The sequence below is a fragment of the Nothoprocta perdicaria genome, unplaced genomic scaffold (genome assembly GCF_003342845.1).
Source record: "Nothoprocta perdicaria isolate Ctin4 unplaced genomic scaffold, notPer1 scaffold_210, whole genome shotgun sequence".
NCBI classification, from domain to species: Eukaryota; Metazoa; Chordata; class Aves; order Tinamiformes; family Tinamidae; genus Nothoprocta; species Nothoprocta perdicaria.
The window spans coordinates 582141-606265 of NW_020455317.1; the positions used below are offsets into that span (position 1 = coordinate 582141).

A 24125-nucleotide genomic window follows, 5' to 3' on the forward strand; every position below is an offset into this window, starting at 1 on the left:
TGGCACTCTAAGGAGTATGTGCCCTTTCTAGGAAACTCAATCAGCATGACACAGATCTAGCATCAATCTATACTAGATTTGATTTTCAACATGATCATAATTATAAACCCCCGCAAGATAACCTGAGTGCTATATAGAATAAAACTGCCACTGAAAAACATTTTTGCTATTTTTATTTGAATAACCATATAAAGAAAACACAGACTCTTTAATTTGTGAAACAGCTGAATTTGGTACAGTTTAAAATACACATTAAAGGACCTATAACCTATGATTAGCCTTAGACAGCACTTTCCAGCAGCAAACATTTGTTTTATCTCGTGGAAGATCAGCAACTGAAAATCACCAGTGTTTGCATAAAACCACAAAAAAGCATGGCAATTGCAGTTTTCCTGGAACTTGACAGGCAACTGAGTGGTTCATACATTAAATGGAGGTAGTGAATCAGTCCATGATAGACCATTTGCCTCCACATGCCTTCATCATAGAAGTTCATAGCAGCAGATATGCCTCTTAACTAGAGGACCTCTTCAGGATTTTTTTTTTTCAGATTTATATATACATAAAAATGCACATAGAATTGGAGACTCCAGTGCCTCTTCTTGTTTTCTATTCACTCCCAAAGGCTCTGTGAAGGTTCTCTTCATTCTGTCATGGTAGACTAAAACGTAGACTGGAAAATGTTTGCTCCAAATTAAATCAATGTCAGTATGATTTCTTTTTACTAGGTCTTGCATAAATGTAATTTCATTGTTCTTTTCTATTCTCACTTCAAGTTTACACTTCTTATGTCCAGCAATGCACAGAGGGAAAAAAATGCAGACTTTTATAACATTCATTGCAGTGATGATTAGAAAGTTTTTGTGAACTTCTGCTAGGATTTATATTTGTATGTCATGTCCATTGTTAGAAGTGTAGCATAGTGTTGCAGTCTACTAACTGTCCATTTCCAGTCTTGAAATTGGTCTGCTGCTTCTCACATCTTCTTTCCCATAGTCCTTGCTACTTAACAGAGTAGTAATTCAATGAATTTAGTGTTTCCCATTTTTCCTTAAACTTTGCCAACTATCTGAAAGATGTATTTTTTGCAAGTTTAATGCCATATTCAAATATAACAAATGAAAAAGTATGGATATGTCCAAAAGAGAAGAGCTGAAGAGGTCCCCATCTTCAAAATCCTTTGAAGTACTTCTACAGATTTCTTCTATTATAGTAGTTTTAATATATATAAAAAACAGTAAAAAAAGCCACAAAATATTATTAAAAAAGATCCGCAGCTGGGGGGAAAAAAATGCTAGTTTACAAAATGTTTCATTGGATGCTATGGTAGATGTTGCAGAATGGCATGGATTCTTCATCTTTGAAAATCTCTGTTCCTCTGCAGAAATTTATTTAAGTAAAAACAATCCTAAAATGTTCATCTATTGAAAAGATAATTTTCAGGATCAGCAGTCTTCATGCATTTCTGTTGATACCCGTAAAGAAACTTTCTGGAAAGAAAATACAGCAAGATCAACTTTAATTTCATAGTTCTATGATACGAAACATTGAGAGATAAAACAGCATTACCATATTTACGTGAAATACATACTGAGAGAAATGAAAAAGGAAAGGGTTATTTTTTCTTAAAATTTGGTGTTCAACAGGTTTTATGAACTGATTTTCTGTATAGAGTGATTAGGATAGTAAGATGATGGAATCTAAAAATCCCACCGTCCCACTGCAGTAAGATATAATGTGTCGTTGACAAATACTGGCATTAGATTTCATACTGTTCCATAACCTGTAGGGTGAGGCCTGCATTTTCTATTTATTTTATTTTTATTACTTTTTAATATTTAGTGTGTGCAAGTGTTTATATCTGGCTAAACTTTTATAGTGGAACTCTTTGGGATCTGTGATTTGAAGCAGCCCTATGTGTTAATTCAGCTCTTCAGAAGACTACAGCATTYCTGCAAATTGTATCACCAACACTGGGCAGTCTTCCTGGTGATAAAACAGATACCATGCGATGCACAGAGATCACAGCACGATGGACTGGCAACAATTATACAGAGAAACAAATGGTAAATGTTATGATGAACAATTTGGGTTTTTTTTGAAGTATCTTTATAATTCTGAAGTGTAATTTCTGTATTGTAATAATCATATCTACTTYAGTAGTTTTGTTGGTTTGGGGACGCCGTTGCACTTCTTTAAGGTAATTCATTGTGTAATTTTGAAAAAATACTTTTCTGGGACTGTGTTTTCTTTTGAAGACTCTAAACTTCATTTTACTGGTGAAAGTCCTACAGCTGTCCTACCATCAGCTGAATGGAAACTGGTGTAGAGATGTAGGATATCAGTTAATAAAGTGTTAACTCAAGCTGAATACTGATTTCTATGTATGTTAACTGCTTCCCTGCTGAGCAAGTGTGTAAATGAAGGAGCAGATACAAAGTCTTGCATGAGCTGAACACAGGCTTTGTTCTTATGCCAAAAGATTAGAGGATTCTCACTAATTTTCCTCCTTCCCCATCTCCACAATTCCTGGATATCATTTCTACAATTTATGGCAGCACCCAGTGACCCACATATGTAAATGCCATCAGTTTTGCAGTTCTGCAAGTGTTTGGGTTTACAGCTTTTTACTTTTCTACCTTAAGGTCTCTTCTGCACTTTTCCAAATATCCAACAATGTTATGGAGAACTCCATATATAGAGAGAGTTTTTGGATATATACACACACACACACACACACACACACACACACACACACACACACATTTATATATCTATCCAAAATATGTATCTAACTATCTATATATATACACCTATTTATATATATATATATTATATAGTATTTGGAATATATTATAATATATTCCAAATTCTGAGAAAAATAAGGTGACTATAATCCTCTTAACTCCAACTGCAGTATCCAGGAGGTTGTGTCCTCAAATCTCTGCATGGCATTTKTCAGAATCACCTCCCTCCCCGCCACAAGTTCTTTTGCCAGGGTTAAATCTGACATGTTCATATTTTTATCATTTTGTATTTCTGTAGAGAATCAAAACCCCTTGAAATCTGCACAAAGAACATACTGTGTAAAGGGCTGGAGAGCGAAAGCTTAAGAAAAAGTTCAGGTCATGCCTTTTACAAATTATAGAACGGTGTGTTCCTTTTAAATAATTTTGTATTTTCCTTAAAGTTGGTTTAGAGGAATCACCAAAAAAAATGAACTATCTGTAACACATATCCAGCCAGCCACATCAGAAGGTTTTCATGTCAGTACTATTTAAAGAGTGTTTGGTATTCTTCACACTGTGAAGTTAAAAAGCACTGGATTATTATAGAAAGTGTCACAGCTAGAAAGAAATGCAGTTTTAGTAGAACTGCTTATTTTGGTATTATATCATTTTTACGGGGCTTGTTTCTACAAACTTTGACAAATAGGATGTTAACTTATTGAACCATTTTCAAAATCAGACATCTAATAAATTTCATTACATTTATTTGTGTTTTCTAAAATGGAGAGGAAAAATCTGCATTACATAGAAATGAGCTTTGTAAGTGACTAAATTTCTATGTGTATAGCTTTGGTATTTCTAGATGAGTTAAAATGGTGAATTTCTATTTATTTTGCTATTACAACAAAATTCACAGCACTTTTAAGCCACTACCAAAATATATAGATACCAACCTGAAAATCTCTAATGAAGGTGAAAAAGAAGAAGATAAAACCAAAGGCCACTATCCATTCACAGATGGCACTCACAAAATGATAAATATAATCCTGATGGAATAAAAGAAACATTCAAATAAAACAGCGAAATTCTCATTAGTGTACACAGCAGAAATATTTTGAAATACAGAGACTGCTCACTTTTGGTATTATCCTTCTCTTCCTATTTTGTTTAAGAAAAAGGGGCTGAGAAGGCTATGAATCTTAGAAATACATGTCAATATCAATTGTCAGCATGTCAGAGCCACTGAGTAATTTTAATAGCACTGATTCAATAATACTATCCCTCCCCATAAACACTTGTAATTATGTTTTAAAATGGATGGCCACCCTTATTCAACATTGTGTTCAAGATTTTTTATGTTTAAGTAAATCTCATAAAATATATATATATGTTTAATGTGACACATACTGAAAGTGGTGTTTCTTTTCAGCCAAAATATCCCATTTGTTTCACTAAAAAAAATTTTGCAAAAAAAACCCTCAATAGCTAGATTTTACTAAAATTGTCTAACTTATAAAGATTTATCTCACAGCTGCCCAAGTGCACTGGCCATGTTTGCTTTTATTAAGCTCTTCTGGCAAGACACATTCCATATATGATTTAACTTGATTTTTGGAAAAACACTCTCATGTGGTATACTTTGTCCAAAAATAAAAATCATCTTTCACAGCTATGATTCTAAAACTACTGAAATTGATTCAAATGCTGAATACCGACTTGGGAATCAATTTGAAGGTCCACTTTTGTTTCATCTGTATTAAGCTCATTTTCAATAAATGTGACCACAAAAAAAGTGGAATGACACTTTTCTACTGAAAATAGAATTTATAGAAAACAAAGAAATAATAGAAATAATAGAAAACATACTGCAAAAATGGTGAGATTTGTTATAATGTACATTCTATGAAACATAAGAGCACATCCGAGATAATATGATATAGGATTAAGTTCATAAGTTAAGGAGATGTTACCTTTTCACTTGGAATCCAATGGATCTTTGACATAGGAATTTGTGAAGCAAAGACAATCACTGGGAAAAAACAGTGTAAAGGAAACTACAGAAGTTTAATGATTAACAGCGAAAATATGTCTGTTGATAAAACTCCCCATCTGCTCCTTCTAAATTACAGGAGAACCTGAACAAGCAGCACATCAAAACAAAACAGTGAGAGAAAAAAAGTAAATTAATCATTCTTTAAAGGTAACTGATAGTAGCAATTAAAACATATCTGTGAGTAAATATCTGGTTCTGGTGACAAAGAGATATTATTAAAAAAAAAAAAAAAACAAAAAAGAAATGTTCAGATCACATTCCAGACTGAACTATGGAAGAAGTTGCTGCAATGCAAGGAGAACCGTGCTGAATTCCATGGGTCTGCAGTAGGAGCCTTGACTCAGGACTGGAGCCCTTTGTAAAAATCCTCTTTCATTGTTGCTGAAACCAAAAACTTGCAGCTGGGGGGCTGGCAGGTGATGATCTGCTGACCACTTTGTGTCACTGGCATGTCACTGCAAGCCCAGTAAAAGCAATGGGGAGACTGTCAGGGTACCACGTTCCAAATAGTCGAGCCCTGAAGGCAAGGCAGCATCGTGATGAGAGCAAAACCCAACAAATCTTCAATCTGAAGCTTGAAAATCCATTTCATTTTGGTCCATTTGTCAACTACTGTGCTGAATTTCAATCCAGCTTTATAGGTAGTGATCTGTTTTTCTACAGCTTATTTATAATCCTTATAGAAAAATCTCCTGTATGTGCCTCACTATTCTACAGATAATTAAAAAACTAAAATAATTGTCAGAGATAAGCTGGTTTTGGTAGATTTGGTTTCTATGGGTGAGATCAAGTAGTTAATGACAATTTATATAGGAATATCAATCTTAACACATGAAGAATGGATTCATAACCATAACACATTCAAGAATTGGGCTCATAACCAAATCACAGTTTTACCACTCTGTAAATTTCATTGTTTCATTTGTATAAAAATTAAACTTAATGACTTAAGACTTTTTCTAATTCAAAAAGTTGTTTCTTTCACAATGATTTCATTTAAAGTTCCTGTTCCTGTAACTTGTTCCTKCAGTTGCCATCAGAAGAAAACAAAGTCATGTCACAAATCATGTGATATGTCAGCAATATTTTGTTTTGAATGTCTGCATACTGCTCTGCCTTTTTAAGTTCTGCATTTCATTTCAAATTTCAGTTTCCAAATATCATACCATATTTATCTCAGTGTTCCCATTGAAAGATCTGCTAACAGATTTATGAAAGTGTCTTTTTAGTCTTTTCTTATAGAAAGGCTACTACAAATAACTATACTTGAATTCAGCTCAAGAAATGTATTGACAAGAGACAGCAGGTAAATGAATGCACTCGGTAATTTCCTAATAGCAGTACAGGTTAGTCATACTTTGGACTTTCCCCAGCAAGAGATAGGGAAGCTGTGAAAGAAAAAACTATAGATCTTGGTAGCTAGTACTAAGGATGGGTAAAGTCATACTGTAAACTAAGAATTTCACTTTTATGAACAAACAAAGGTGAGGACTTAATGCTGAATCACTTTCTGCTTTTTCAAATAATTAATCTCTTTAGTGATTGCATGCTGTTTCATCTGATGCAATAGAGCCTGCAGAAATAGAGCCTAGCAACGACAAGATTCCTGCATATGTGTATCAAAGGATGATAATCCCTTTGCATTTAGCATGTGTATATATGGTACATAAAAGAGATACTTAAAAATATGATGTTACTCTGCTCTTCTTACAGCAATGTGAAGTTGGTTATTGGGTTTAGTCAGGAAGACAAAGATTTGCAGCAGTAGTTTCCAAACTGAAGGGCAACATGCTGCTCTGTCCATGCTGTTGAAAGCCTCCATATATTAAAAAGGAAGAAAAACGTGGCACATTTTTGCTCAGCACTGCAAGGTGCAGGATATCAAAAAATGGGAACCACTGGCACAGACAGAAAGCTGCSACTGTTTGGCTGAGAGACCATGTAGTCCACTGTGATATTTGCACCTGTTTTCCTGTCCATTCCGCCAAAAGTAATTTGCAAAATATAATGATGTAATTATGCAAGTAATCATCAGCAGATTACATCACAGATTATAGTGGTTAATGCCAGGCAGGTGCTGGTCTAAAATTAGAGTGCTGGACCGTATTTTATCCGTATGTGCATTAGGTTCTTTCTAGAAGCTGTGCCTGCTATTGCGGGCTTTTCTCCATAATATGAAGGAGGTTGGGAAGCTGGGCAAGCTGATCTCCTGAGGCCTCTTCCAGGTTGAAGTACTGTATGCTCCTTAGAAGAACACTGGGGCATTAGACTCACATATACCACTTAAAGCCAATACAGAAAGGCCTTGAAGTTCACCTTCATGTTATCAAAAGTGTCTCAGAATGCTATATGCATGATTACAGCAGAAGTATAAACCCTTAGAAAGCAAAGACTCTAATCTCATTTTCATCCTTAATCAGCAATGGTTTAACTTAAAAGGTAAGCCATGACCATGTGAAGGGAAAGCAGTGATAAGAACCGTAAAGGATACTGGGGATGACAGCAATGCACGATACCAGAGATATAGCCATCCTGATGTGACACATGAGGTAAGTATTCCATTGTGGACAGGACTTGTAAGAGATGACAGACTGAAGTGTAATGTATACAACACCAGAGCCAAATGCCACCAAAGCACCTACGTCGTGGACGCTGGTAACGGACAGCTCCTGGAAAGAGAACCAGCACAACGGTTAGGGGATACTGCTCATACCRTGGTAGGAGTTACTGAGCCCTAGTGAGGCCGTAGCCTCACTATGTGGCCATGACCCAACAGCAGGACATGCTCCCTTCTCCCAGATCCACTCAGGCAAGATGACAGGGAAAGGAGAACGAGTAGCTTCAYATCATGCTCAAAGTCATCAGATCAAAGGCGGAACAGGCCAGTTTTAATGCTGTACAGATCAGTTTTAATGCTGTACAGCCACTGGACTGTTACCAACTACTATCTGCACAAACAGGAATTGGACTGTTTTCTTAAGAGGATCCATTAGCTCCTTTTTTGCTCTCCTCTGCCAAAAAAATTAAACCTTTTATGTTAAAAGCTGAATCAGTACTCGTGTGGCCATACTTGAACTAATAGTGAGGTTTCATTGGAGCTGATCTGAATTGGGACTGATATAGCTCTATCCTCCTCTTCAGTGGCCAGCCACATGGCTCCAGGAAATGAGTCATCAAAAAATTAATAATATGTTTTAAAGAAAAGCATTTCCCAAAATAAGCTCTTGATATGAAGGACTTCCACTGTCAATTCCCTGAACTATTTAGCTTTTACTCTTTTCCACATCATCAGCCATTTTTATTGAATTTCTCCATCAGGTGAAAGCAAGGATAAAACTCCTGTATTACTATATATAGCCTCTATTTTGYAATACCCATACCTAAACATGCGCCAAGATCTACCCTACCAAAGTCCTATTTTAGTGATTCCTGAAAACACATCAATATGCTTTTATAACTTATTTTAATAACCTTCCTGACTGGAAGACATTGTTTTCTTTTTCTTCTAATGGTGATTATCTTCATGCGTTGTTTTTTATTTTCTTTCTCTGTGCCTTTTTTCCTTCTCTCTGTGATGTATTAAGTCCTCTCAGGTTTTAAAGCATGTCAAATGCCTCACAAAGGTAAAGTGGATTTTGATGTATAGTTGCATTTTCTTTTCCTTGTCCTACCTATGCCTTCCATATTGGAACAACAGGATTTCATACGGAAAGCATTAGATATTAATTTTAGATATTAATTTAATTAATTTTTAGATATTAATTTAGATATTAATTTAAGTGGATATTAATTCCCACTGGTTACAGGGGCTAGGCTGAGTGATAAAGAAATGTAATTCCAGCTCTACTTTGGTTTCTCAACCTCAAGAATCACCTGGCCTTGAACAAACCTCACAGCCTCCATGCCTCAGTTCTTCAACTAGTAAATGGGGATCTGTGTGTACTGCTCGCTAGCTGCTCGCTATACTGTACAGTGGAAAGACCCAAGACTTGTAAACTGCCACTTCCTTCTTCCTGGTCAATTAGGCTTGCTTAAAAATTTTGCTAGATCAGATCTGTAGCTAGATTGGATCCTTACYGTGTTCTGAAGCTCTTCTAACATGCAAAGTAAGGTCAAAGTAGAAGTAAAAATTAAAGAGTGGAAGAAGTTTATGAACAGGCAATGAGAGACAATAGATAAGAATCAATACTATTAAATTCAGTGGGTCCCTCTTGAAACTTTAGGACCAAAGTTTCTACTTCCCTGACTCTCACAAACCATTCTACATATTTGATTTGTCTTTTTCTTATTGAAGCTGGATTTGTTTTCTATTTCAGTCACTTGATGCTGTTCCCTAACAAGGGATTTTTTTGTGCCATGTATAAATCTAATCTGTAAGAGTACAGATATTTTAAAAGCAGTGTACAAGTTTCAACACCGCAGCACYTACAGTGTTTGCCTTCCATCCACTGCCTGGAGGTAAAACTAATAAGAGCAAGATACCATTTTAAGTCAGAGAGATTTTTTTGTCTGAAAATACTGTATCAACTRCATGCAAAATTACATTGGTGGCTGGACTCCTGACAATCTTTATTTTCAATTTCTGCTAAGCATTCTTGAGTTGCCTACTACTGGCATTCTCMAATCCTTCATTACAGATAACTGCACTTTGTCAGGTCACTGTATGAGCACAATAGTATTTACCAAAAAATTCCCTAAGGGAGTCTATCCTTTAAAAGTAAATAAATCAGCTGTTTCCATAGATTTAAAGGAAACACCTTACACTATTTTCCAGTTAAACTTGACTTGGTTCTGAGTTGATTTTTTCAGTGGGATTTAGCTAATCCCTTTCTTGTGTCGCAGAGAATCTTCCTTATTACATGCTTGCTAACTAGAAAAGGTGAAAAGAATCCTTTGTGTCAGCTTTTCCTCTCTACTGAATTTTCTCTCAGACACTGATGGCTGGACTCTCTTTATGATTTATAATGAAATGTCTTCCATCTGGCAAAGGTAATTCTAAATCATTCTGTCAAAAGAATTAATGGTTATCCCAGCTTTTCTAAGCTCAAAGTAATGGACTAATACTGTGTTCAAAGTGTTATCCTCTCACCTAAATCTAGCTTATTCTGTAAAAAAAAACTGTGTGTGCACAATGATCCATGTGAAAATAAAGGTGCTTTTTCAAGTCTGACGTATTCCGCCTTATCTCACTGTGAGCAAAGTAAAGTGTTAGGAGCAGTAGCTAGTAACAGAGTAGCTTTGCAAATCTACTTTAAAAAGTCAAGAGCAAGTCATTCTTTCACGTTTTGCCAAGTGTCCAAACTGGGATAATGCTAACCATTCTAATCTGTTTAATTGTTTAACTGCTAAAAATGTTAAATTTGATTTATGATCTGAAATTTATGATCATACCTGAAAAGATGCAACGATGGCCATTCCGACACAACCCAACAATCCAACACATAATGAAAGAATGTTGAATGTAGAACTAATAAACCGTGATGACTCATTTTGCTTTTCTATTACTAAGGATCTGATACACATTGTAGCTACACCTAAAAAAGCAAACAAAAAGCATATTTTGTTCAAAGTTCATGTGTTTTACACTAGATCCTTCAAAGAACAATACTGTAATTATATATTCTCATATATATATGATATGCATATAATATTCCGAGCATGTATGCATATATACATACCTAAAATTGATGAAATATTAATCATAAAACAAAAGATACCACTCTCTGGAGGTTTAGTTCCAGTGTCACTAAAGCAAGAAGAGAGAAGAAATTAAAAGTTAGTTAGTTAGAGGATTTTACCCCAGGACAGCAACTGCATTCCAGTGCCTAGGAATGTTCCTAATCTACTAAAGTAAATAAATTGCTTAATTTACTAATGTAGCTATAGCTTAACAATTCTTTAGACCTGAGTTGCTACAAGTCTTTCCTGCCAAAACYGTTCCCCTTGCTTAGCATACTTCTGTGAGGAGCATGCTAAGTGGGTATGTATGTGGGTTCAAGTCCCCTCAAGCAGAGTTTTTTCTGAGGTGAGTGCTCTGTGGAAACAGGAGTAAGTGCAATGCCACTGCCTCTCTGCCTGGTGTTGTCTTGTTTAAGGGGCAGCCAATCTGGGAATATCTGTCAGGTCAGGCTCTGACAGGCAAGCCACTTGAAAACGTGTAGCCTGTAAATCCTTAGGGAGCCCAGATGTGAGCTGAGTTCTCCATTAGTCACCAACACCAAAGGACATGGATTGGGTGTTCCAAATGAAGTCTTGAGTTGTATGATACAAAAAAGAAAGTACCTTAAATAGGTAATATTTTTTCAGTAAACTTTTAAAAAAATTCTTTATTCACGTTAGAAAACTAGAACATATTGAAGGATTTGGTTTCTTAAGAAACTGCACTCAGCCTCCATATATGCTTACAGCCATGTTTGTGTGTCAGTTGCTAAACCAATTTGTCAAGCATAGGAGTAAGCTAAGAGTAATAGGAATCCTTTGCTATGAAAAGTCAATGCAAATCTTCGATTTCCTTTTGACTTTATTTCTTTCTAAAGCTCAGACAGCCAAAGTTCGGGATAGTCAAACTTTTAGAYAAGTTTTCCCAACTTCTCAGGCACTGGTAATCCCTATTCATCTATCTGTTACTATGTTTTCMCAGGCTACAACATGCAATCTGAACTGCTCTTGTTTTGCTTTGTTGGTGGAATTGATGTAAACAATATGATGGCTCTCATTTTTCTCTCAAAATCATTTTATTCCATGCTTTATTAACCCCCCCTTTTTTTTTTTTAACCTTGAATATCACAACTTTTCCTCATCTTTCTGAAGTGTTCTTACAAATACAACCAAGGACTTCACTTATTAACTGAGCCACTTGTGATGACCTTGAAGGACTTCTGCAAATCAGAAACCTCTCTGCACTAAGTACTGGATTGTGATCACTTCAAAGCTGTTGGAGGGGTTTAGGTGAGAAGAGAATGGAATTGGCACATGCAAAGAAAGCAACCATTTGAAGTTCTCAGAACATTTCACATCATAAGAGCAATCCAAATAACCTGAAATTGCACTTAACGCCATTTAGTTTTAATCAAACTTTTCTCAAGCTAAGACGTTACAACGGGATTTTGTATTACTGTWTTTTAAGCTCAGTAATATTAGATGGATTTTTTCAAGTAATTCCATACCAAAAATATTTTAGCATACCTAAAATGTACTTACGAAGTATTGCACTAGACTTTTAAGGAGACAATCACTATGCTCTCTGCTAAAAAATTCCTTAAAGCCAAATGAAGACTGAGATATCTGTTTTGCTTACTTCTGAAATTTTCTGGTCAGGAGAAAAAAGAGTATTTAATGAGAAAAAGAAAAAACATGAAACAAAAGCTTGTGTTTGTTTATTTGCCATTGTGCATAGGTAAGCACAAATATCATGGAAAAGATGAATAATCTAGTATCAAAATGACAGAATTTGTGTCATTGTCTCAGGAAATAGAATCATTCTAAGTCAAACTTTTTTCTGCAAAAGGAATGAGAGAAAGAGAGAAATAAAAAGAGAGAGAGAGAGAGAGAGAGAGAGAGAAAGAGAGAGAGAAAGAGAGAAAGAGAGAAAGAAAGAGAGAAAGAGAGAAAGAGAGAAAGAGAGAAAGCGAGAAAGAAAGAGAGAAAGAGAAAGAGGGAAAGAGAGAAAGAGAGAAAGAAAGAGAGAAAGAGAGAGAGAGAGAGAGAGAGAGAGAGAGAGAGAGAGAGAGAAAGAAAGAAAGAAAGAAAGAAAGAAAGAAAGAAAGAAAGAAAGAAAGAAAGAAAGAAAGAAAGAAAGAAAGAAAGAAAAGTAGAAGAAAGAAAGAAGGAGAGAAAGAAAAGTAGAGGAGAGAGGGAGTAAATATTTTAAGCCCCGCCAAAAAATAATCATCTTCTAATTTTCTATATACAGATATCATAAAGTTAAACTATTTTTCTCTGAAGTCTCTTTTTTTTTTTTTAAATGGGAATTAGCAGATTATATCCTGCCTACACATATCTGACTGATCTGAAGGTATCAACTGAGAGGAATTAGCATTTGGGAATTTTCTTCAAGTTTGTCACTGCAAATTCAAACCAACAAATAGTCAACCCAATTTAATTTGGATTCTAAGTACTATGAGCAAAAAAAGTTCATCTGGGCACAATCATATCCTTTTCTAGGCCTCAGGTGCAAGAATAACTAAATGTGTATTAATTTTTATCTGTCAGGAAATGCATTTATATGGTTTATTTCTGTAACAAAGGTAAACATAGCTCTTCTCTCACCGTGACAGGTGTGTTACATAGTGAACAAATAAAATTAATATGTTACCTCAAGACAAACACAGGGTACTTGAGCAATCTAAATAAGAATTTCAGAAATGCTGAACTAAAATTTCTCAATATTTTTCTCCTCTGTCTAACTGGAGTTTCCCCGTACAAAATTAGTTTTATTTTTAAAGTTCATTTTAAGATATTGCACAATTGAAATTTTGAAACATTCTTCCTCTTTCTCTTCTATCAAAATTTTCACTAGATCATGCTCTTAATTCCGTGATTTAGCTTCATAGCCCAAGGCCATGACTTATAAAATAAGAATATGGACCGTGTTATGACTTCTACCAAGATCGGCTGCCTTTGGAAGTATTACAAATTGTTCACTTTCACCTTCACTTTCACCTTCACCTAAATTGTGTGTTGAAAGGATTCTAAATACATAAGACATTAATCTCACTTAAAACTTTTTACTAGTAAAACAAGAGGGCCTGAAATATATTTTAATCAGTGACACAGATCTCATCTGGGTTGTTTTTATAAGGGCATGTGGATACTTATTGTGATTTCTTAGTTCAGAGAATGATTTTGTTGTTGTTGTTATATTGTACCTGCACCCAGCTTCGTATTTATGTAACTACGGCAGCTTGGAAACTGTCTTCAGTCACAGAGGTGCAGCCTGTGGGGTTGGGTTAGCCCTTTGAAAAGCATCACATTTAAAGTCACCTTATCTGTGCTACTCTATGGAAAGAACGGTTAAACTGAAAAATGGGTGTCCTGTTGACTCGTGTATTTCCTTCAAGGCCAGGTTTGAGCACATAATCTACCATAGAAAGCTCTGCAAAAATCAGCATGAAGCCCAGCTTTTGGTGGCTTGCTCTGAATGAAGCTGCAGCTCTGGATGAAGCTGCTTCCCTGGGGGCTGCAGTGCCACTGGCATCGCCTCACTTAGGGCCACAGACCTAGTAAATCTACGTGTAAGCCTAACTCGAGTTAGTAGCCTCATGAAAACACCGCTGTCCACCTGCAGCTTTTCCGCAGAAAACCCTTTTAAAGATGTTTCTTCCACCGCGCGCATTGGCCGGGGGCTCTCAAGGAGGGGTGGGTGTTAGGAGCRGGATCGCTGCCCGCTTTTCCCTGAGGGTGCTGGATCTGTTGCCCCATCCATGGGTGCCTGTCCGAGTGGGAAGCCCCAGGGTGAGGGGCACAGAGGAGGTGGCCCCAAGGGGCATGAAGGAGGTGGCTCTGTCCTGTGGGCCCCTGCTGCCCGCTGCCCGCGCCCGCCTCACCTGATGTAGGGCACAAAGGGGTCGACGTGTCCCGCCAGCACGGCCACCACGTAGGGGACGATGAAGGCGGCCGAGGACCAGRCGACGAGCAGAGCGGGCACGAACGCCACGCCGGGCATGAGGCAGCACCGCATGCCCCGCGCGCGCCCGTCCCCGGCCATGGGCGCCCCACGCGGCCCCACGGCCCTGAAGTCACAGAGGCGCCCGCGGAGGCGGCACCGCCGCCACCGCCCGCCCTGCCCACCCGCGAGCAGCCGCCCTGCGCGCCCTGGCACGGGGCCCAACCTGCCCCTTGGCGTGACCCAGCCAGGGGCTCCTGTGGGTGCTGCCAGGAGCCGTTTCACTTGGCTCTGCCCTGCGGCGGGACGGGCTGCTGCTCTGCCCCCGCTACCGCTGGCTGCTCTCCCTTATCTGCAGTGCGGRCGAGCGCGGGCGCTCCTTCTGAAATGTAAGGGAAAATAAATATGTTTACTCTCTGCTTTCCCTTCCTGCTCACAAACATTTCATGTAACCACTTCAGTTTTTTTTTTCTTCAAGATCAAATTTCTTTTTTTTTTTTCCTTCCTCAGGAAGCAAACTTACTTTTCCTCTTAAAAACTTTTTTTTTTTTTTCAGGCATTTGCATGTGTTAAAAAATTGCATATGTTTTCTTGGGTAAAAATAAATGGGCTGCAGAAATGCCCTGCTCCTTTTTCAGCATTCAAACAAGTAGGATGTGACTTATTTGCCCAGGGTTCAGTGGCCGTTCATCTAGGTTTTGGTTCCTTGTAGAAGAAGCAAAGGATTAATTTTCTTCTACTGCCTCAACAGTAAGATGTCATTGCTGGAAAAAATGTTAGATTCTCAGTTCTGCAAAATGGAAGTGTTACGGTAACTATAGCCTTTCAAGTAGTAAATAAGTTGTGCTTAAGTGTTTAAATTTTTCACATCACTTTTTGCACTGCCTGGACGTTGTTTGGAGTCAAAGAGAAAGACACTTTAGCTCAAGCAGGTGGAAAATTACTGGTTGATCATATCAATTTTATCAATGATAAAAATGACTTGTTGCTATGTAAACATTACACTCCTGATGTTTCTTCATACTTTCATTGCAGGAGGAAGCCAGTAGCAACATACAATTCCTGAATGAAAATTTTTTATTTGTCTCAATTTAATTTAATTTAATTTAATGAAGCAACATTTCTACATTGTTTTTTCAAGGATCATTTGAGCTGTAAATAATACTAAATACTGGTTGCTCACAGACTTGGAGGGGATCATTTTATTTATTGAACACGAGGACATTAGTATGATATTTCAAAGGTGGTCTTTATTCTTTCTTTATTTTGTTGGACAAATATTAAAATACTGCCAGTATGAAAATACAAAGTCATACGGACTTAATGAACTTACACTGGGTTTAACAGAGTTACTGGACTATTTGTTCCATCACTTTAAGACATTAATATACATTTGTGCTTGTCAGTGTAATATCATATTAAAATTTTAGGAAAAATAGATCAAGATGTGTAAGTAATACATACCTGCAGTGATCTGAAAGTGTTTTAAGGTAAAGAAAATACTCATGGAAGAATCTTAAAATAGCCTATGAAGCCTTCGGTTTCATTCACCATCCGATCTCTGTGGAATCTGTATTTATCATGTGACCATCCTTCTTATTGCATTAGCTTCTGGGGAAAGCCAGGTAATTTCAATTGGATAAAGTACCTAAAGGGAACTGCTATGCAAACTGCCATGTAAGGAGTTCCCTTTTTTGTAGTATCAGCTCGGTGGTAGTTCTCAAGCTTTTAAAATATAGCATTCTAGAATAAATCTTGTCACAGCACCTCCAATTTATGCACTGACTTTCAAACTGGAGGAGGCTCATCTCGTTCCCATTCTCCTCCTCTCCCTGTCCACAAGTCTATATTGGTCCCAGCAAAATGTGTTCATTCCTCTAATGCATTCCTGTGAAGGGACATAACCCATGGGGACATGGGGGCCTTTTCCACGGCCTTTTCAAAAGGCTGCTGCACAGTTTCATTGACACCTATTCTCCTTCTAGAAGGAAACAAAGGCAGCTAAACACAATTTAGGGTGAAGGCCAGACCTGAAGTTCCCAAACTACTCTAAGTGATGCTGAGACAGACCGCATAGGTGGCTGTCATAGCCATGTGTCGCTGACGCTTGTTTGCCTCCTTAACCCGATGTGCCTGTATTTTGTTTCAGGACAAGCACTGGGAGAAAAGCTCTTTGTTAATGGCTTGGCAGCCTTGGCCTGAATGGTGAAAAAATTGCTAATCCAACCTGACAATCCTTTAGCAAGCCTTATGACACAAAAAGTAGGTTTTTTTCCCTTACATCATATACATATGTTTAAAGAAGAGTAAATGGCACCGCACAAGGGTCCTTTGGCTGTCATAAGCAGATATTCATAAAACCCAAATAAAATAGAAATTTTTGTTTTCTTTCAAGCTGAAAGTGTCTTCAGTGTAAAAACAAAATATAGCAAAATAAAACAAAAAAAATCCCCCCAAATCTGCAAGAAGATTAAACTTAGAATACAAAGGCATGTGACCTGCAGAACTTCTACTTGGAGGTTAGTCATTGGATTTATTTATGTATAACTAGAACTGGGTGGCTAGGGAGCTCCATTATAACAACACAGCCTGGGGAGTGTAGACTTGTAAATGTGTATCAGCTGAAACGGATCCTCGTAGAGGATAAGTGAGAGAGAAGAATTTATTTCCTGAACGGAGAAAGGGAATGTATGGTGAAATAAGGAAATGGGAGTGTGAGTGTTGTGCAGCTGCCGGGGTCTGTTGTCAGGTATTGGCTGGAAAGCAGGAGGCCATTGGCAGAAAAAGGTTGTGCCAGAATGATGGATTTTATGGGGGATGCCAAAGGCATTACCTGTGACTTCTGCAGATCAGCCTGTGAAGGGTTTGGGCTGGTTTGTGGTTATCTCCTTCCTTCCTCTTTAGTCACACGCTCCAAGTCTGCAACCTTTTCTCACTGATGGAAGCCCATGTAAGCTATTCTCACTTCTGACATAAAGTTCAGGATGGCAAGAATAGCAGCTCTGTGACCTCTGGGAAGTCATTCACAGAATTACGTTAACATTTCTGGTAAGCAATGTGATTTAGTTGTGAAGTAGTTTTCAGATGATAATATTAAAAAAAAAAAAAAAAGGTAGTTTATTTTGCTCAGGTCGTTCTGGTTCCCTCTGTATTTCGCTACATGTGCATATCTAACCAAATGTCTAACCGCAATAGAGATAAAATCTTCCAGTTGTCAAAGATAGCAGGCAACTTGAAAATATTGCCAAGTCTCTTAAGAACTAACTGAGATAACTACTAAGTTTAAATTGGGTAGCTTTCTATCTAGAAGAGGATAAAAGTTTCCTGTGGTACAGGAGGGATTTGGATGGACATCTCCCAATAGCAGAAATACGAAGTTTTATTCCAGAACTTTGTAGCAAGATAAGCCCTCAAAATGTGTATTTTTAAACTCATCTACTCTGTATTTTCTTTGTAGTGCTTTGCAGGTGATAGTTTTCAAAAGAAAGGGCCTAACGAGCTAAATCTTTTCTTCCGGGATATATAAGCTGCAGACTGATACAYGCTATAAAGGAGAGTGAACGGCACCTGTGAAAGCCAGAAAACCACAGACGAGTCATTCTGCAGTGGGTCCCTGCTCCCTTACTCTGGAAAGAGAGTTAACATACAGGAGAAGGCTCTTTCTCCAGGCCATAGCCTGAACTATCAGAAGCACCTAGATACCTGCTATGTCCAACATAAAATTTCCAGGAAATGTGGGGTATCTGCTGCTGGAAAATCAGATCCTGTTTCTATATTTTAAACTGCATTTACAGGAACAATGTTGGTTGTTTCGCCTTTAGTACAGCATAATGCTAAAACTAGGGTATTTGACTATTTCTTCCTGTTTACACCATGTTTAGCACATTGTTGGTTTTGTTGTTTGCTCCTTTCACAAGTTTCCTCGTTTGATTTTTAATCACCTCTGGCATCAAGGTCTAATAAGGCAGGGAGCAGCTAAGAAGGCTTCAAGATAAGGCCWTAAAACCTCCGTGTTGTTTCAAGCTGATACAAATGTAATAAGCAGACTCAGGTTTAGTAAAACGTAATTTCACAAAAAGGAAATATTTTGTCCCTCTCTTCTGAGAACATTCATTAATTTTAACCAAATGCCTTTTCTATTCCTTCTTGACTGTTGGCAATGTTTTCCATTCTTCTTCTGTAGGTAGCAGTGGCCCAGGGCCACCCATCAGAGCCTACCCAGGTGGGCTCTATTTCATGCTGCTGCTCTGCTGGAGAAAGTCCTTTTCCCTGGAACAAGGGATTCAGGCCAAATTTCCCATTATTTCAGCCACAGTTAAATTCTGTACCTATCCTTAGATTTCAGGTTTCTTCTGGCTCTCTGTAGACCACTTACTCAATTTGTAGGGATCAGAAAATAAAAGGACTTTTTAGAGTAAAAATATTGGTAAGCATTGTGATTTGAAATTGTGATTTCTGTACTGGGTCCACATGTTGCCTTATCTAGATGCTCATTTTTAGAGATTTTCAAAATTGCAGTGCTCCAGTCCTTTTCTTTCCAGTCACTGTTTTTTTTTCTGATTCTAAAATATTCTTGTTTTCCTTACTTCTCTACATACACCTAATACCTATCATCAGCGATGTTCTGCAACTTACTATAAACATCATTTCTAGCATCTGCACAAAGAGAAAAATCCCAGAARTAGAAAGCTCTGCTGTTTAAGAGATAAGAAGATGTCTTTGTCTGTGTTTAGCTGGTAGAGAAATAGGATCTGAAGCAAAAGAAAAACAAACCCATGAGTTAAATTTTCGTAAGAACAGCCATTGATGTTTCTTGCATACTTATCCAATGGGTTAAGAGCTGAATATCTGAGTGGTTTCAAAACTAGTGAAAAAGTGAAGTACCCATTTTTTGTTGCATATTATCTCATTACCGCATATTACCTGCATATAGCCTCATTTCTCATGAGGCTATAATTACTACAGATTGTTTTATGGATAACTCATTCATAGTTTAACATCATCTCTCAGAAAACGACATCTTGGTCATTTATATTCAATTTCCATTTAAGAGAGAGTGTCAGTGGAATTGAGTCTCATCAAAGACTAAGATCTCTATAAATGGGAGGTCAGAATAAAATGAGATTTTTTTTGAAGRATCAAATCCTGCCTTGTGCCTGTTTTTCACTCAGCCAAATTCAGAATGACTAATGTCAATTTAATTATTTCATCTCATAGTTGATGCCATGATCAAATTTGCTGTACTGTACTGAGATACCTATTCCAGTATGCCTGAGGCTACTGCTTTAAATAGGATTTCAGATGTATACATATTAACATTTATATGTACTTTYATAAGATGGGGGGAGAGAAGTCCTAGAACACCCCATTTTCTCTCATTTCCTTTTCACGGGAAGCATTAATGCAGCTCTTTGATAAGACTAGCCTATTTTAACTGCTGCTTATGGCCTTCCCAAGTCTTGTGTGGTTCCTAGGGGCACAGCAGGTATGTGCCCCAGGCCTCCCTTATTAGGAAGGGAGCCTAATAAGGCTTCCCTTAGAGGCTGTTTTTACCACAGATGAAGGTGCTCAGTGTAGCAGACAAATTTGGGATGATTTTGCAACTGTACAAGGGAAGAAATGGGCCTGAGCCCTGCTGTGATGCTCCTGCTGCTGCTGCCCAAGGAGARGAGCTGCAGGTCCATATCAGCGCGTGAGCAAGTGCACCCTGGAGCCAAGATGTCACACTGCAACTCGGCCAGTTTTAACCCAGCTGCCACTGGCTGTGTTGCTCGTGAAGACCTGGCAACACAAGGGCAAGAGGGAACAGCAACAAGGTTCTGCCTGAAATTAGAGGTTCTTTACAGTGAGGGTGACAAAGCACTGGAATGGGGTGATTCTAAAGCCAGATCAGGACGGAATATGTCTCTGTTATAATGATTTGTCTCTTTGTTTATATTTCTCGATATTCTGTAAAAGGGATGCCTTTGCTGRAGGTGCTGCTTGGTGCTCCTGACAGCCAATACAAATACAAGAGCAGCTAAGCAGCTGGGTCCAAGAGCCCCAACTCTTACCTGGTTCAAGATCTGGCAAAGCCTTAAGCATATGCCTGATTATAACTGCAACGCCTAATTTTAAGGTGTCCTGACACCTAGTGGAATTTGTGGCTCCAAGCAGATTGTCTCAGTTCATCTGCCTGTGTTGCGGCTGGGGAAAGTTCACTGAATCCCATTCTCGGGTAGAGTATAAAGATACTCACCTCGKCAGCTGCATAAGCAATACAATACAGAAAATGTAAAAAAAAAGATGACTTTGAATTGAGACTTGCCTTCTGCAGAGACCTGCTAACTAAGCTGTTCTCAAGTTTCCTGATCTGCTTTCTGCATTTGAGCCTAAAATTATTTTCTAGTGATGGAAGGATCCAAGCAACCTGGATTCAAGATTTGAACTCATGTAATATACCATGTAACTTGAAAAGAAAAAAATGTATGTGAGTTGAGGGTGGCCCTGATTTAGTCCTTTTTTTTTTTTTTTTTTTGGAACTGTTGGGTGGAGTGTAGTAATTCAGCTTTTCTTAGATTGGAGGCAGCAAAAATGTATGAATCCACTGCAAAGTGGATATAGTTTACCATCACTGTTGTCATACATTGGCAAAGCTTCGTCTCAAGTCTTGGTAAGTATTTAAATTCCACTACTTCTATTTCAAATATATTCTGGAACATTCTGGAACATATTTTGTTTCCAGATTTTTTTTTTTAACCTGGTAGCAACATTGCCTCCAAATGAAATAGCTCTTCTTCATTTCTAGCATTCCCTCTTAAATAATCTGTTGCTGAGGAGCATCCTATCTCCTCCTGATCGTCATTCCTGTAATGTGAACAATTAAGCTCTTTTAGTGTCTCCTCAGAAAGCAGGATCTGATCGTTCCTTTTCATGCATCTGTGTCGGCTTGAACATATTTCTTGAACACTAATGATTAATGTTATCTGCAATAAAGCAGGCAAAATATCATAAAGTAAAATACWGTCCCATCATAATGTATACAGTAACTTGTTTTATATATATATTATGCAGAAGTATATTCAATATAGCTTGTATGGAAGTGTTTATCAGTAATAAATGCATCACACACTTTGCTCTAATTATTATTCCAGTGATCAAGTCATCCATTTTCCYCAAACTATATTCCGCACCATGTTGGTGTTGGCTATATCTCCAACTTTGTATTTTAAGCACCTTTTAGTCTGTCTGTGCTTTTATACTGCATTATTGAGCAGAACGAATGTTTTCAGTTTGCATAATCTGCACGCTTACTGTACCTCCGTTCTCACTGACACCTCAGTCTACTGCGCTCAGAACACTAGCCATCATAAACTCTGCAGCCGTAATGCCATAGAGAGTGGTAAAAAATGTTGTCATTCAGCAATAATGGCTCAGTTCTTGAGCTGGAGGTAATGGTGAGGAAAGCACTAGCAAGTATTTAAAGATTATGTTCCTTCAGGCTAGTCCTTCAGTACGTTTGTGAGAAAACAAAAAGGAAGAAGACTTGACGTGAATTAGGAGTAGTGCTGGCARTGCACAATAGGTGAAAACTTAGCCAGAGGCTTCTTCAAACTGGCACTGAACATATGTGATATCATGTAGGGCCAAATAAGATCAATACATTTGAGCTGCTAAGGTGGGCCATACTACTGAGGTACTCTGAAGGTATCTTCTGAAAAATTGCCATCTTATCCCATGACACATCAAGAAAGGAAAAACAATGATGTGATACAAAAATTAAACAGGAGTGGGGCTTGGTGGGTTTGTAGAGCTGTGCCAAAGCACTATACATCCTTGGAGACATCTTGAACAAGGACAGCCAGGTCCTGTCCTCCAGGACTGGTTATCCCACACCACAACCATGTAAATGTCCTGGGACAAACTCCTAGGACGGACATTGTAACTTTCCACAGGGAAAAATAAGGACACGTGGGTAGTGTTCATTGCTCAGAAATGTTGCTGTGGTGAGCTGTAAGAAATACTGCCACTTTGAAGATGACCTTTCTATGCTGGGATGAGGGTCTAAAGGGACCAGTGCTACTGTCTTCAGGTTCATGGGGCCATCATAGCACCTTCTGCTCTGGTAACCACAAGTGCCTCTGCCTAATGAGAGAACTCCTGGTACTGGTGATACCAGCACTGTTTTGGATGTTGGGCTGAACTTTATTGCAGAAACCAGACTCATGCAGATCAAGGACTGCATAGACTGCTATTGGAAAGAGACCTCTAACTAGTTTCTTGTTGTCACATTTTTTTTCTCAAGAATCATTCTTAAAGAACTCAACAAATAACCATCTTCCAGCCYGGGGGTTCCCTTTCAAAGAATCTCTTGCCCTTTTTGTGCTAAAATACACATAGAAGTGCTTAAATGAAAATTCAGCATATATGATATCTGCAGTAGGAAACCAAAGAGTCTCCTCGATCTCTCTTAGCTTGGGGAAACCAATTTGCCTTGTAGAGAATCTCCACCGTTAAGACTGGATGCTGCCACTCTGCTTACCACGGCCACAGTCGTGTTTCCATGTGCAGAAAATTTGCCTCACAGGTAACTTCAACAGCATTGAAATGATCTAAGACATTGCACACAAAGGCATTTAGATTTTATTCTACAGCCAGCTGGTAACAAAGGTGAGCACATTCAGGAAAAKGAAGTGACACGACTGTGATATGCAGCTCTTAGCTCTTTAGTGATCAGACTGTTATAGATGAGGCAAGCCAATTTCTCATCTACATTTTATTAAAGTAAGCTGGATACAAAGGGTGACAGCGCTGGGGCAGCCTGGAGGTAATCATTCTCAGGCCYCAACCAAGTCCCCAAAGTCTTGGTATTTATATTGAATCCAGGTCCCGCCTTTGGTGTTTTTTCCAAAGGTTCCGTTGAGTCTGCGCTGTGTGTTGTTGATGTTGCTCAGTCGGAATGTGCTTACGCCGGCTGTTTCTAGGTGGTCGTTATCTGCCTTCTGATGGTCGTTTTGGAGGAAGGCAGATAAGCCTTCCTCAGTGCCCTCTGTTTCCCATTGCCCTCAGATCCCATTGTATGCAAAATAGTTGGCTATCTCTTGGTCCCTATCTAGGTACATAATCTCTTGGTCTYGCAAACTTGTTTCTATGCAAGCAAAGCCTATYCATGGTTGGTTAACATCTCGTGGATCATTAACAAGATGTGGTTACTTCAACAAAATCCTTCGATAGCCTTAGTGAACAAACGTGTTTATTACAAGACCAGATCACAGGTGGATCAATTCACTTTTCAAACATCTAGAGGAGCGTTGTCAGCAAAGCATGGACAAGACACAGGGCATTATTTAGTGGCTCGCCRGCTACCAACACCAAATGATACCATGGAAGCTGCTACTCTTTGAGAGATTGTTTTAAAAGGGGGATATAACCTAAGTGAGAGCACATCACTCCAAGTTCCCAACCTTATGCATTCAAGGTCATGAATGGGTCAGGACCCAGAGAAGAATTAAAGAAAGAAATTGTGGAGACTTTATTGCATTATTTTGGGGGCTTTCCAGATTTGAGACTTTGGGAAAAAAGGCGTGAAGGGAAGCAACAGGGCATGGTCCACACAGGGACGTGCTCAACGCTCTAACAGTGGGGAASTGCAAGGAAACGGAAAACCTTCCTCCTCCCAGGGAGTATGGCGGGAAATGGCGCCCGCACCCCGCTTGGCCGTTACGGCGGGCGGGGGGAGGCTCCCGTGACCGCCGCCAGG

The 24125-nt window shown here is 38.4% G+C and overlaps 2 protein-coding genes across 2 annotated transcripts in view; one reads left to right on the plus strand and one right to left on the minus strand.

The window, feature by feature from the left end:
• Positions 1-1367: 1367 nt before the first annotated feature.
• On the minus strand, positions 1368-14488 carry DRAM1 (DNA damage regulated autophagy modulator 1). Its single transcript, XM_026038506.1, has 7 exons — positions 14328-14488; positions 10461-10528; positions 10174-10316; positions 7274-7451; positions 4700-4758; positions 3683-3775; positions 1368-1490 (listed from the first exon to the last, which is right to left on the minus strand). Exons 1-7 carry the CDS (start codon positions 14486-14488, stop codon positions 1446-1448), a joined length of 747 nt encoding a protein of 248 aa, XP_025894291.1. The 3' UTR covers positions 1368-1445.
• The window catches only part of GNPTAB (N-acetylglucosamine-1-phosphate transferase subunits alpha and beta), a 50982-nt gene continuing 41343 nt past the window's right edge, over positions 14487-24125 (plus strand). Inside the window, exon 1 of the mRNA XM_026038492.1 lies at positions 14487-14645. Coding sequence (XP_025894277.1) covers positions 14487-14645 — 159 coding nt within the window. The remainder of the gene's footprint in view (positions 14646-24125) is intronic.